Raw genomic sequence first — 12834 nt, 5'->3', positions numbered from 1 at the left:
CTGTCCCTGTTATCCTGGCCATCTCACTGCCTGTCCCTGTTATCCTGAATATCTCACTATCTGTTCCTGTTATCCTGAATATCTCACTGCCTGTCCCTGTTATCCTGAATACCTCACTGCCTGTCCCTGTTATCCTGAATACCTCACTGCCTGTCCCTGTTATCCTGAATATCTCACTATCTGTTCCTGTTATCCTGAATATCTCACTATCTGTTCCTGTTATCCTGAATATCTCACTGCCTGTTCCTGTTATCCTGAATATCTCACTGCCTGTCCCTGTTATCCTGAATATCTCACTGCCTGTCCCTGTTATCCTGAATATCTCACTATCTGTCCCTGTTATCCTGAATATCTCACTGCCTGTCCCTGTTATCCTGAATATCTCACTGCCTGTCCCTGTTATCCTGAATATCTCACTGCCTGTCCCTGTTATCCTGAATATCTCACTGCCTGTCCCTGTTATCCTGAATATCTCACTGCCTGTTCCAGTTATCCTGAATATCTCACTGCCTGTTCCTGTTATCCTGAATATCTCACTGCCTGTCCCTGTTATCCTGAATATCTCACTGCCTGTCCCTGTTATCCTGAATATCTCACTATCTGTTCCTGTTATCCTGAATATCTCACTATCTGTTCCTGTTATCCTGAATATCTCACTGCCTGTCCCGGTTATCCTGGCCATCTCACTGCCTGTCCCAGTTATCCTGAATATCTCACTGCCTGTCCCTGTTATCCTGAATATCTCACTATCTGTTCCTGTTATCCTGAATATCTCACTATCTGTTCCTGTTATCCTGAATATCTCACTATCTGTTCCTATTATCCTGAATATCTCACTATCTGTTCCTGTTATCCTGAATATCTCACTATCTGTTCCTGTTATCCTGAATATCTCACTGCCTGTCCCTGTTATCCTGAATATCTCACTGCCTGTCCCTGTTATCCTGAATATCTCACTATCTGTCCCTGTTATCCTGGCCATCTCACTGCCTGTCCCTGTTATCCTGAATATCTCACTGCCTGTCCCTGTTATCCTGGCCATCTCACTATCTGTTCCTGTTATCCTGAATATCTCACTGCCTGTCCCTGTTATCCTGAATATCTCACTATCTGTTCCTGTTATCCTGAATATCTCACTGCCTGTCCCTGTTATCCTGAATACCTCACTATCTGTTCCTGTTATCCTGAATATCTCACTGCCTGTCCCTGTTATCCTGAATATCTCACTATCTGTTCCTGTTATCCTGAATATCTAACTGCCTGTCCCTGTTATCCTGAATATCTCACTATCTGTTCCTGTTATCCTGAATATCTCACTGCCTGTCCCTGTTATCCTGAATATCTCACTATCTGTTCCTGTTATCCTGAATATCTCACTATCTGTTCCTGTTATCCTGAATATCTCTCTGCCTGTCCCTGTTATCCTGAATATCTCACTATCTGTTCCTGTTATCCTGAATATCTCACTGCCTGTCCCTGTTATCCTGAATATCTCACTATCTGTTCCTGTTATCCTGAATATCTCACTGCCTGTCCCTGTTATCCTGAATATCTCACTGCCTGTCCCTGTTATCCTGAATATCTCACTATCTGTTCCTGTTATCCTGAATATCTCACTGCCTGTCCCTGTTATCCTGAATATCTCACTGCCTGTCCCTGTTATCCTGAATATCTCACTATCTGTTCCTGTTATCCTGAATATCTCACTGCCTGTCCCTGTTATCCTGAATATCTCACTATCTGTTCCTGTTATCCTGGCCATCTCACTGCCTGTCCCTGTTATCCTGAATATCTCACTATCTGTTCCTGTTATCCTGAATATCTCACTATCTGTTCCTGTTATCCTGAATATCTCACTGCCTGTCCCTGTTATCCTGAATATCTCACTATCTGTTCCTGTTATCCTGAATATCTCACTGCCTGTCCCTGTTATCCTGAATATCTCACTATCTGTTCCTGTTATCCTGAATATCTCACTGCCTGTCCCAGTTATCCTGAATATCTCACTATCTGTTCCTGTTATCCTGAATATCTCACTATCTGTTCCTGTTATCCTGAATATCTCTCTGCCTGTCCCTGTTATCCTGAATATCTCACTATCTGTTCCTGTTATCCTGAATATCTCACTGCCTGTCCCTGTTATCCTGAATATCTCACTATCTGTTCCTGTTATCCTGAATATCTCACTGCCTGTCCCTGTTATCCTGAATATCTCACTATCTGTTCCTGTTATCCTGAATATCTCACTGCCTGTCCCTGTTATCCTGAATATCTCACTGCCTGTCCCTGTTATCCTGAATATCTCACTATCTGTTCCTGTTATCCTGAATATCTCACTGCCTGTCCCTGTTATCCTGAATATCTCACTATCTGTTCCTGTTATCCTGGCCATCTCACTGCCTGTCCCTGTTATCCTGAATATCTCACTATCTGTTCCTGTTATCCTGAATATCTCACTATCTGTTCCTGTTATCCTGAATATCTCACTGCCTGTCCCTGTTATCCTGAATATCTCACTATCTGTTCCTGTTATCCTGAATATCTCACTGCCTGTCCCTGTTATCCTGAATATCTCACTGCCTGTCCCTGTTATCCTGAATATCTCACTGCCTGTCCCTGTTATCCTGAATATCTCACTGCCTGTCCCTGTTATCCTGAATATCTCACTGCCTGTCCCTGTTATCCTGGCCATCTCACTGCCTGTCCCTGTTATCCTGAATATCCCACTATCTGTTCCTGTTATCCTGAATATCTCACTGCCTGTCCCTGTTATCCTGAATATCTCACTGCCTGTCCCTGTTATCCTGGCCATCTCACTGCCTGTCCCTGTTATCCTGAATATCTCACTGCCTGTCCCTGTTATCCTGAATATCTCACTGCCTGTCCCTGTTATCCTGAATATCTCACTATCTGTTCCTGTTATCCTGAATATCTCACTATCTGTTCCTGTTATCCTGAATATCTCACTGCCTGTCCCTGTTATCCTGAATATCTCACTGCCTGTCCGTTATCCTGAATATCTCACTGCCTGTCCCTGTTACCCTGAATACCTCACTCTCTGTTCCTGTTATCCTGAATATCTCACTATCTGTTCCTGTTATCCTGAATATCTCACTGCCTGTTCCTGTTATCCTGAATATCTCACTGCCTGTCCCTGTTATCCTGAATATCTCACTGCCTGTCCCTGTTAACCTGAATATCTCACTGCCTGTCCCTGTTAACCTGAATATCTCACTGCCTGTCCCTGTTATCCTGAATATCTCACTGCCTGTTCCTGTTATCCTGAATATCTCACTGCCTGTCCCTGTTATCCTGAATATCTCACTAGCTGTTCCTGTTATCCTGAATATCTCACTGCCTGTCCCTGTTATCCTGAATATCTCACTATCTGTTCCTGTTATCCTGAATATCTCACTATCTGTTCCTGTTATCCTGAATATCTCACTGCCTGTCCCTGTTATCCTGAATATCTCACTGCCTGTCCCTGTTATCCTGAATATCTCACTATCTGTTCCTGTTATCCTGAATATCTCACTACCTGTTCCTGTTATCCTGAATATCTCACTGCCTGTCCCTGTTATCCTGAATATCTCACTGCCTGTCCCTGTTATCCTGAATATCTCACTATCTGTTCCTGTTATCCTGAATATCTCACTATCTGTCCCTGTTATCCTGAATATCTCACTGCCTGTCCCTGTTATCCTGGCCATCTCACTGCCTGTTCCTGTTATCCTGAATATCTCACTATCTGTTCCTGTTATCCTGAATATCTCACTATCTGTTCCTGTTATCCTGAATATCTCACTATCTGTTCCTGTTATCCTGAATATCTCACTGCCTGTCCCTGTTATCCTGAATATCTCACTGCCTGTCCCTGTTATCCTGAATATCTCACTGCCTGTCCCTGTTATCCTGAATATCTCACTGCCTGTCCCTGTTATCCTGAATATCTCACTGCCTGTCCCTGTTATCCTGAATATCTCACTATCTGTTCCTGTTATCCTGAATATCTCACTATCTGTTCCTGTTATCCTGAATATCTCACTATCTGTCCCTGTTATCCTGAATATCTCACTATCTGTTCCTGTTATCCTGGCCATCTCACTGCCTGTCCCTGTTATCCTGGCCATCTCACTGCCTGTTCCTGTTATCCTGAATATCTCACTATCTGTTCTTGTTATCCTGAATATCTCACTATCTGTCCCTGTTATCCTGAATATCTCACTGCCTGTCCCTGTTATCCTGAATATCTCACTGCCTGTTCCTGTTATCCTGAATATCTCACTGCCTGTCCCTGTTATCCTGAATATCTCACTGCCTGTCCCTGTTATCCTGAATATCTCACTGCCTGTCCCTGTTATCCTGAATATCTCACTGCCTGTCCCTGTTATCCTGAATATCTCACTAGCTGTTCCTGTTATCCTGAATATCTCACTGCCTGTTCCTGTTATCCTGAATATCTCACTGCCTGTCCCTGTTATCCTGAATATCTCACTGCCTGTCCCTGTTATCCTGAATATCTCACTGCCTGTCCCTGTTATCCTGAATATCTCACTGCCTGTCCCTGTTATCCTGAATATCTCACTATCTGTTCCTGTTATCCTGAATATCTCACTATCTGTTCCTGTTATCCTGAATATCTCACTGCCTGTCCCTGTTATCCTGAATATCTCACTGCCTGTCCCTGTTATCCTGAATATCTCACTGCCTGTCCCTGTTATCCTGAATATCTCACTATCTGTTCCTGTTATCCTGAATATCTCACTGCCTGTCCCTGTTATCCTGAATATCTCACTGCCTGTCCCTGTTATCCTGAATATCTCACTGCCTGTCCCTGTTATCCTGAATATCTCACTATCTGTTCCTGTTATCCTGAATATCTCACTATCTGTTCCTGTTATCCTGAATATCTCACTGCCTGTCCCTGTTATCCTGAATATCTCACTGCCTGTCCCTGTTATCCTGAATATCTCACTGCCTGTCCCTGTTATCCTGAATATCTCACTATCTGTTCCTGTTATCCTGAATATCTCACTATCTGTCCCTGTTATCCTGAATATCTCACTGCCTGTCCCTGTTATCCTGAATATCTCACTATCTGTTCCTGTTATCCTGGCCATCTCACTGCCTGTCCCTGTTATCCTGGCCATCTCACTGCCTGTTCCTGTTATCCTGAATATCTCACTATCTGTTCCTGTTATCCTGAATATCTCACTGCCTGTCCCTGTTATCCTGAATATCTCACTGCCTGTCCCTGTTATCCTGAATATCTCACTGCCTGTCCCTGTTATCCTGAATATCTCACTGCCTGTCCCTGTTATCCTGAATATCTCACTGCCTGTCCCTGTTATCCTGAATATCTCACTGCCTGTCCCTGTTATCCTGGCCATCTCACTGCCTGTCCCTGTTATCCTGAATATCTCACTGCCTGTCCCTGTTATCCTGAATATCTCACTGCCTGTCCCTGTTATCCTGAATATCTCACTGCCTGTCCCTGTTATCCTGAATATCTCACTATCTGTTCCTGTTATCCTGAATATCTCACTATCTGTGCCTGTTATCCTGAATATCTCACTATCTGTGCCTGTTATCCTGAATATCTCACTGCCTGTCCCTGTTATTCTGAATATCTCACTATCTGTTCCTGTTATCCTGAATATCTCACTATCTGTTCCTGTTATCCTGAATATCTCACTGCCTGTCCCTGTTATCCTGAATATCTCACTGCCTGTCCCTGTTATCCTGAATATCTCACTGCCTGTCCCTGTTATCCTGAATATCTCACTGCCTGTCCCTGTTATCCTGAATATCTCACTGCCTGTCCCTGTTATCCTGAATATCTCACTATCTGTTCCTGTTGGGCTCTATATCTCACAGTCTGTATCTGATATAAAGTATATCTCACTGTTTGGCCATCTTACACTGTATATTCACATTGTACCCTGTTAAACTTTCTATTTAACTGCCTCTTCTCCACTCTTCCTGTGTAACTCACTGCCAATTAATTATCACATGACTCTCAGATAAACAGAGGATGTTACAGCCAACATCTCAGTTAATTCATCAGGTCCTCTACTTTAATGGAATGAACATTGTTTGATCACACTCACTGACTAACCCCTAATACTCTCTAGATCTCACTGACTTCCCACTGTTACACTCTGTATCTCATTGGCTGCCAGCTAATACCCATATCAGTGGCTGCCCTCTATTCCTCTCTATATCTCAATAACTGCCCTCTGTTACTCTCTATGCACCTCACTGACTGCCGTCTTTGCTCTCTGTGAGCCTCACTAACTACCCTCTATTACCCTGTGCACCTCACTAACTGCCCTCCATTACTCACTGTGCACCTCACTAACTGCCCTCGGTTACTCTGTGCACCTCACTGATTGCCTTCTATTACTCCCTGTGCACCTCACCGACTGCCCTCTATTACTCACTGTGCACCTCACTAACTGCCCTCTATTACTCTCTGTGCACCTCACTGACTGCCCTCCATTACTCTCTGTGCACCTCACTAGCTGCCCTTTATTACTCTCTGTGCACCTCGCTGACTACGCTCTGTTACTCTGTGCACCTCACTAACTGCCCTCTATTAATCTGTGCATCTCACTAACTGCCCTCTATTACTCGCTGTGCACCTCACTAACTGCCTTCCATTACTCTCTGTGCACCTCACTAACTGCCCTCCATTACCCTCTGTGCACCTAACGGCCCTCTATGTACTCTATGTGCACCTAACTAACTGCCCTCGGTTACTCCGTGCACCTCACTGATTGCCTTCTATTACTCCCTGTGCACCTCACTGACTGCCCTCTATTACTCTCTGTGCACCTCGCTGACTGCCCTCTATTACTCTCTGTGCACCTCACTGACTACCCTCTGTTACTCTCTGTGCACCTCACTAACTGCCCTCTGTTACCCTCTGTGCACCTCGCTGACTGCCCTCTATTACTTTGTGCACCTCACTAACTGCCCTCTATTAATCTGTGCACCTCAGTAACTGCCCTCTATTAATCTGTGCACCTCACTAACTGCCCGCTATTACTCTGTGCACCTCACTAACTGCCCTCTATTACTCTGTGCACCTCACTAACTGCCCACTATTACTCTCTGTGCCCCTCACTAAATGCCCTCTATTACTCTGTGCACCTCACTAACTGCCCACTATTACTCTCGGTGCCCCTCACTAACTACCCTCTATTACTCTCAGTGCCCCTCACTAACTACCCTCTATTACTCTGTGCACCTCACTAACTACCCTCTATTACTCTGTGCACCTCACTAACTGCCCGCTATTACTCTGTGCACCTCACTAACTGCCCTCTATTACTCTGTGCACCTCACTAACTGCCCACTATTACTCTCTGTGCCCCTCACTAACTACCCTCTATTACTCTCAGTGCCCCTCACTAACTACCCACTATTACTCTGTGCACCTCACTAACTACCCTCTATTACTCTGTGCACCTCACTGACTGCCCACTATTACTATCTGTGCGCCTAACTACCCTCTATTACTCTCAGTGCCCCTCACTAACTACGCTCTATTACTCTGTGCACCTCACCAACTACCCTCTATTACTCTGTGCACCTCACTAAATGCCCTCTATTACTCTGTGCACCTCACTAACTGCCCACTATTACTCTCGGTGCACCTCACTAACTACCCTCTATTACTCTCAGTGCCCCTCACTAACTACCCTCTATTACTCTGTGCACCTCACTAACTACCCTCTATTACTCTGTGCACCTCACTGACTGCCCACTATTACTATCTGTGCGCCTCACTAACTACCCTCTATTACTCTCAGTGCCCCTCACTAACTACCCTCTATTACTCTGTGCACCTCACTAACTACCCTCTATTACTCTGTGCACCTCACTAACTACCCTCTATTACTCTGTGCACCTCACTAAATGCCCTCTATTACTCTGTGCACCTCACTAACTGCCCACTATTACTCTCGGTGCCCCTCACTAACTACCCTCTATTACTCTCAGTGCCCCTCACTAACTACCCTCTATTACTCTGTGCACCTCACTAACTACCCTCTATTACTCTGTGCACCTCACTAACTACCCTCTATTACTCTGTGCACCTCGCTAACTGCCCTCTATTACTCTGTGCACCTCACTAACTGCCCGCTATTACTCTGTGCACCTCAATAACTGCCCTCTATTACTCGCTGTGCACCTCATTAACTGCCCTCTATTACCTGCAGTGCACCTCACTGACTGCCCTAATTACTCTCTATGCACCTCACTGACTGCCCACTCTTACTCTCTGTGCACCTCACTGACTGCCCACTCTTACTCTCTGTGCACCTCACTGCCTTTACTACTCTGTGCATCTTACAGACTGCCCTCTATTACTCTCTGTGCATCTCACTAACTGCCCTCTATTACTCTCTGTACACCTCACTGACTGCCCTCCATTACTCTCTGTGCTCCTCACTAGCTGCCCTCTATTACTCTCTGTGCACCTCACTAGCTGCCCTTTATTACTCTCTGTGCACCTCGCTGACTACGCTCTGTTACTCTGTGCACCTCACTAACTGCCCTCTATTAATCTGTGCATCTCACTAACTGCCCTCTATTACTCGCTGTGCACCTCACTAACTGCCCTCCATTACCCTCTGTGCACCTAACGGCCCTCTATGTACTCTATGTGCACCTAACTAACTGCCCACGGTTACTCCGTGCACCTCACTGATTGCCTTCTATTACTCCCTGTGCACCTCACTGACTGCCCTCTATTACGCTCTGTGCACCTCGCTGACTGCCCTCTATTACTCTCTGTGCACCTCACTGACTACCCTCTGTTACTCTCTGTGCACCTCACTAACTGCCCTCTGTTACTCTCTGTGCACCTCGCTGACTGCCCTCTATTACTCTCTGTGCACATCACTGACTACCCTCTATTACTTTGTGCACCTCACTGACTGCCCACTATTACTATCTGTGCGCCTCACTAACTACCCTCTATTACTCTCAGTGCCCCTCACTAACTACCCTCTATTACTCTGTGCACCTCACTAACTACCCTCTATTACTCTGTGCACCTCACTAACTACCCTCTATTACTCTGTGCACCTCACTAAATGCCCTCTATTACTCTGTGCACCTCACTAACTGCCCACTATTACTCTCGGTGCGCCTCACTAACTACCCTCTATTACTCTCAGTGCCCCTCACTAACTACCCTCTATTACTCTGTGCACCTCACTAACTACCCTCTATTACTCTGTGCACCTCGCTAACTGCCCTCTATTACTCTCTGTGCACCTCGCTGACTGCCCTCTATTACTCTCTGTGCACCTCACTAACTACCCTCCATTACTCTGTGCACCTCACTGACTGCCCACTATTACTATCTGTGCGTCTCACTAACTACCCTCTATTACTCTCAGTGCCCCTCACTAACTACCCTCTATTACTCTGTGCACCTCACTAACTACCCTCTATTACTCTGTGCACCTCACTAGCTACCCTCTATTACTCTGTGCACCTCACTAAATGCCCTCTATTCCTCTGTGCACCTCACTAACTGCCCACTATTACTCTCGGTGCCCCTCACTAACTACCCTCTATTACTCTCAGTGCCCCTCACTAACTACCCTCTATTACTCTGTGCACCTCACTAACTACCCTCTATTACTCTGTGCACCTCGCTAACTGCCCTCTATTACTCTGTGCACCTCACTAACTGCCCGCTATTACTCTGTGCACCTCACTAACTGCCCTCTATTACTCGCTGTGCACCTCATTAACTGCCCTCTATTACCTGCTGTGCACCTCACTGACTGCCCTAATTACTCTCTATGCACCTCAATGACTGCCCTCTCTTACTCTCTGTGCACCTCACTGCCTTTACTACTCTGTGCATCTTACAGACTGCCCTCTATTACTCTCTGTGCACCTCACTAACTGCCCTCTATTACTCTCTGTGCACCTCACTAACTGCCCTCTATTACTCTCTGTGCACCTCAATAACTGCCCTCTGTTACTCTCTGTGCACCTCGCTAACTGCCATCTCTTACTTTCTTTGCACCTCACTAACTGCTCTCTATTACTCTCTGTGCACCTCACTAACTGCCCTCTATTACTATGTGCACCTCGCTAACTGCCCACTATTACTCTCTGTGCACCTCACTAACTGCCCTCCAAAACTCTCAGTGCCCCTCACTAACTACCCTCTATTACTCTGTGCACCTCACTAACTACCCTCTATTACTCTGTGCACCTCACTAAATGCCCTCTATTACTCTGTGCACCTCGCTAACTGCCCTCTATTACTCTCTGTGCACCTCACTAACTGCCCACTATTACTCTCTGTGCCCCTCACTAACTACCCTCTATTACTCTCAGTGCCCCTCACTAACTACCCTCTATTACTCTGTGCACCTCACTAACTACCCTCTATTACTCTCTGTGCACCTCGCTGACTGCCCTCTATTACTCTCTGTGCACCTCACTAACTGCCCACTATTACTCTCTGTGCACCTCACTAGCTGCCCTCTATTACTCTACGTGCACCTCACTGACTGCTCTCTGTTACTCTCTGTGCAGCTCGCTAACTGTCCTCTATTACTCTCTGTGCACCTCACTGACTGCCCTCTATTACTCTCTATGCACCTTGCTGACTGCCCTCTATTACTCTCTGTGCACCTCACTAACTGCCCTCTGTTACTCTCTGTGCACCTCACTAACTGCCCTCTGTTACTCTCTGTGCACCTCGCTAACTGACCTCTGTTACTCTCTGTGCACCTCGCTATCTGCCCTCTGTTACTCTCTGTGCACCTTGCTAACTGTCCTCTGTTACTTTCTGTGCACCTCACTAACTGCCCTCTATTACTCTCTGTGCAGCTCACTGACTGCCCTCTATTACTCTGTGCATCTCGCTAACTACCCTCTATTACTTTCTGTGCACCTCACTAACTGCCCTCTATTACTCTGTGCATCTCGCTAACTGCCCTCTATTACTTTCTGTGCACCTCACTAACTGCCCTCTATTACTTGCAGTGTATCTCCGTGCCTTGCCCTATTACCTGTAACCGTTCCTCCCCATGCCGACTTGTGTTGAGCTCGGGCGAGACTCTGCCCCCCCAGCAAATAACATTCTGCCAACAATTTACGGTTAAGCCGAGAGTTTAAGGAGCTGTAGACTGAGTGCACTTGTAGTTCAGAGAACAATATGATGGCTCACCATTTTCTGCATGTTAGCCGCAGGGGGCTGAACTTTGCTCCTGAGACGGTTGTGATGGGCCAGGATGGCAAAGCGTTCTTTGGGCGCCAACTCTGCAAGGGGAAAGTGATAAAAGTGTTAAAATGCAAATGCTGGGGCCTGGGCTGAAGATCTCCATGGCAACAACTGAATGTGTCTCAAAGGTCCAATTCTGACACTGGGCACTAACAGGAATATTTCACTTATTCATTGTAAAATAAAAACAATCTTTGGTCACTCCTGGGTGCAATTTGACCCCCTTTGCAAGGTCTGCTTGTAAATTTAGTCACCCTTTGCACAAGCGGTCAGAAGAGGCTTAAGGCATTCTGCTGAGGAGGAGGTCAGATGAAAGCTTTTGCCACCTGCAAACTTTTATCTAAAGTTTTTATTAGAAGAAAACTCGTCTTATTATTTACTACAAACCCCCTGAGGGTGGGAAGACGCCGTGAATAATTGGGGCCATTTTAAATCAGATGCAAATCGCCCCCATACTTGTGCAATTCGCAGGGACTTAAAGAGAACCTCCACACTCCCCCTACCTTTCAGATCCCAGTTGAGGGTCCCTTTCCCCGTCGAGGCATCTGCTTCTCCGGTGGCAGCTGCCAGCACCAGGCTGGCTAGCAGGACTGGTAGCACAGCCACCCCTTTCATCTGGGTTGGAGCGTTGACCAGGGGAGAAAGTCCGGTACTGTCTTCACTTGTTGCCGTCTGACACCGGTGACTCCTTGTACTGAGGCGCTGCAGCAGGGGTTGGAGAGCCAGCGAGAGAGAGAGAGAGAGAAAGGAACAAGCAGGCAAGGGAGTAGAGAATGCAACCCCGCCACAGTCAGGGACTGCTGCACACTGCATCCAGTGACAGTCACATCGGCTGCACCGTTCAGTACATCCAGCGCTGATATGCACAGTCACTGTGATGCACTCTGCACCGCGCACTTAACTGCGTGTTAACATGCAGGTGTCACGGCTGATACTTCATCCCAGTAAGGTGCCCGGGACACTGTGTCAGATCTTAATGCGTGCCTCGCAGGGTGTGGTTTTACATTCCACCGAACTCACTTGCTTGTTCCTGTAATTGCTCTGCCAATTTTGGCTCCATCTCAGATTCTGAAGAGTTTGAGATGGAGATCAGCCTGCTCTGTGGACCTCAGACCAACACTTATTGTCCATCTCTAAATGAGCCTTGAGAAGGTGACGTTGGAGTCTGTGCAGTGAAGGTGCTCCCACAACGCTTGGGAGTATTGTATATAGTATTGTATATTGAATATAGTGGAGAGCCAGGGGAAGGAAGGTGGTGGTATTGTCATGGGACTAGTCATCCAGAGAGCCTGGGTAATGCTCTGGGGACTAGGGTTCAAATCCCACCAATTGGTGGAATTTGAATTCAATAAATATTTGGAATTAAAAGTCTAATGATGACCATGAAACCCTTATCGATTGTCGCAAAAACCTATCTGGTTCACTGACACCCTTTAGGGAAGGAAATCTGCTGTCCTCACATGTGACTTCAGACCCACATATGGTTGACTCTTAAAATTGCCCTCTGAACAAGAGTAATTTAGGATGGGCAATTAATGCTGGCCTAGCCAGTGGCGCCCACATCCCAC

The 12834-nt window shown here is 46.3% G+C and overlaps 1 protein-coding gene across 1 annotated transcript in view; it reads right to left on the bottom strand.

The window, feature by feature from the left end:
- LOC121292291 (C-type lectin domain family 18 member A-like) overlaps nucleotides 1–11881 on the bottom strand; it is a 69874-nt gene extending 57993 nt beyond the window's left edge. The window contains exons 1-2 of the mRNA XM_041214140.1: nucleotides 11770–11881; nucleotides 11213–11304 (exon numbers count right to left, since the gene is read on the bottom strand). Of these exons, the coding sequence (XP_041070074.1) occupies nucleotides 11213–11304; nucleotides 11770–11881 (204 nt within the window). The remainder of the gene's footprint in view (nucleotides 1–11212; nucleotides 11305–11769) is intronic.
- Between the last annotated feature and the right edge of the window lie 953 nt (nucleotides 11882–12834).

The sequence above is a fragment of the Carcharodon carcharias genome, chromosome 20 (assembly GCF_017639515.1).
Source record: "Carcharodon carcharias isolate sCarCar2 chromosome 20, sCarCar2.pri, whole genome shotgun sequence".
In the NCBI taxonomy this organism is placed as follows: domain Eukaryota; kingdom Metazoa; phylum Chordata; class Chondrichthyes; order Lamniformes; family Lamnidae; genus Carcharodon; species Carcharodon carcharias.
This window is presented reverse-complemented; position numbering and strand designations above follow the sequence as displayed.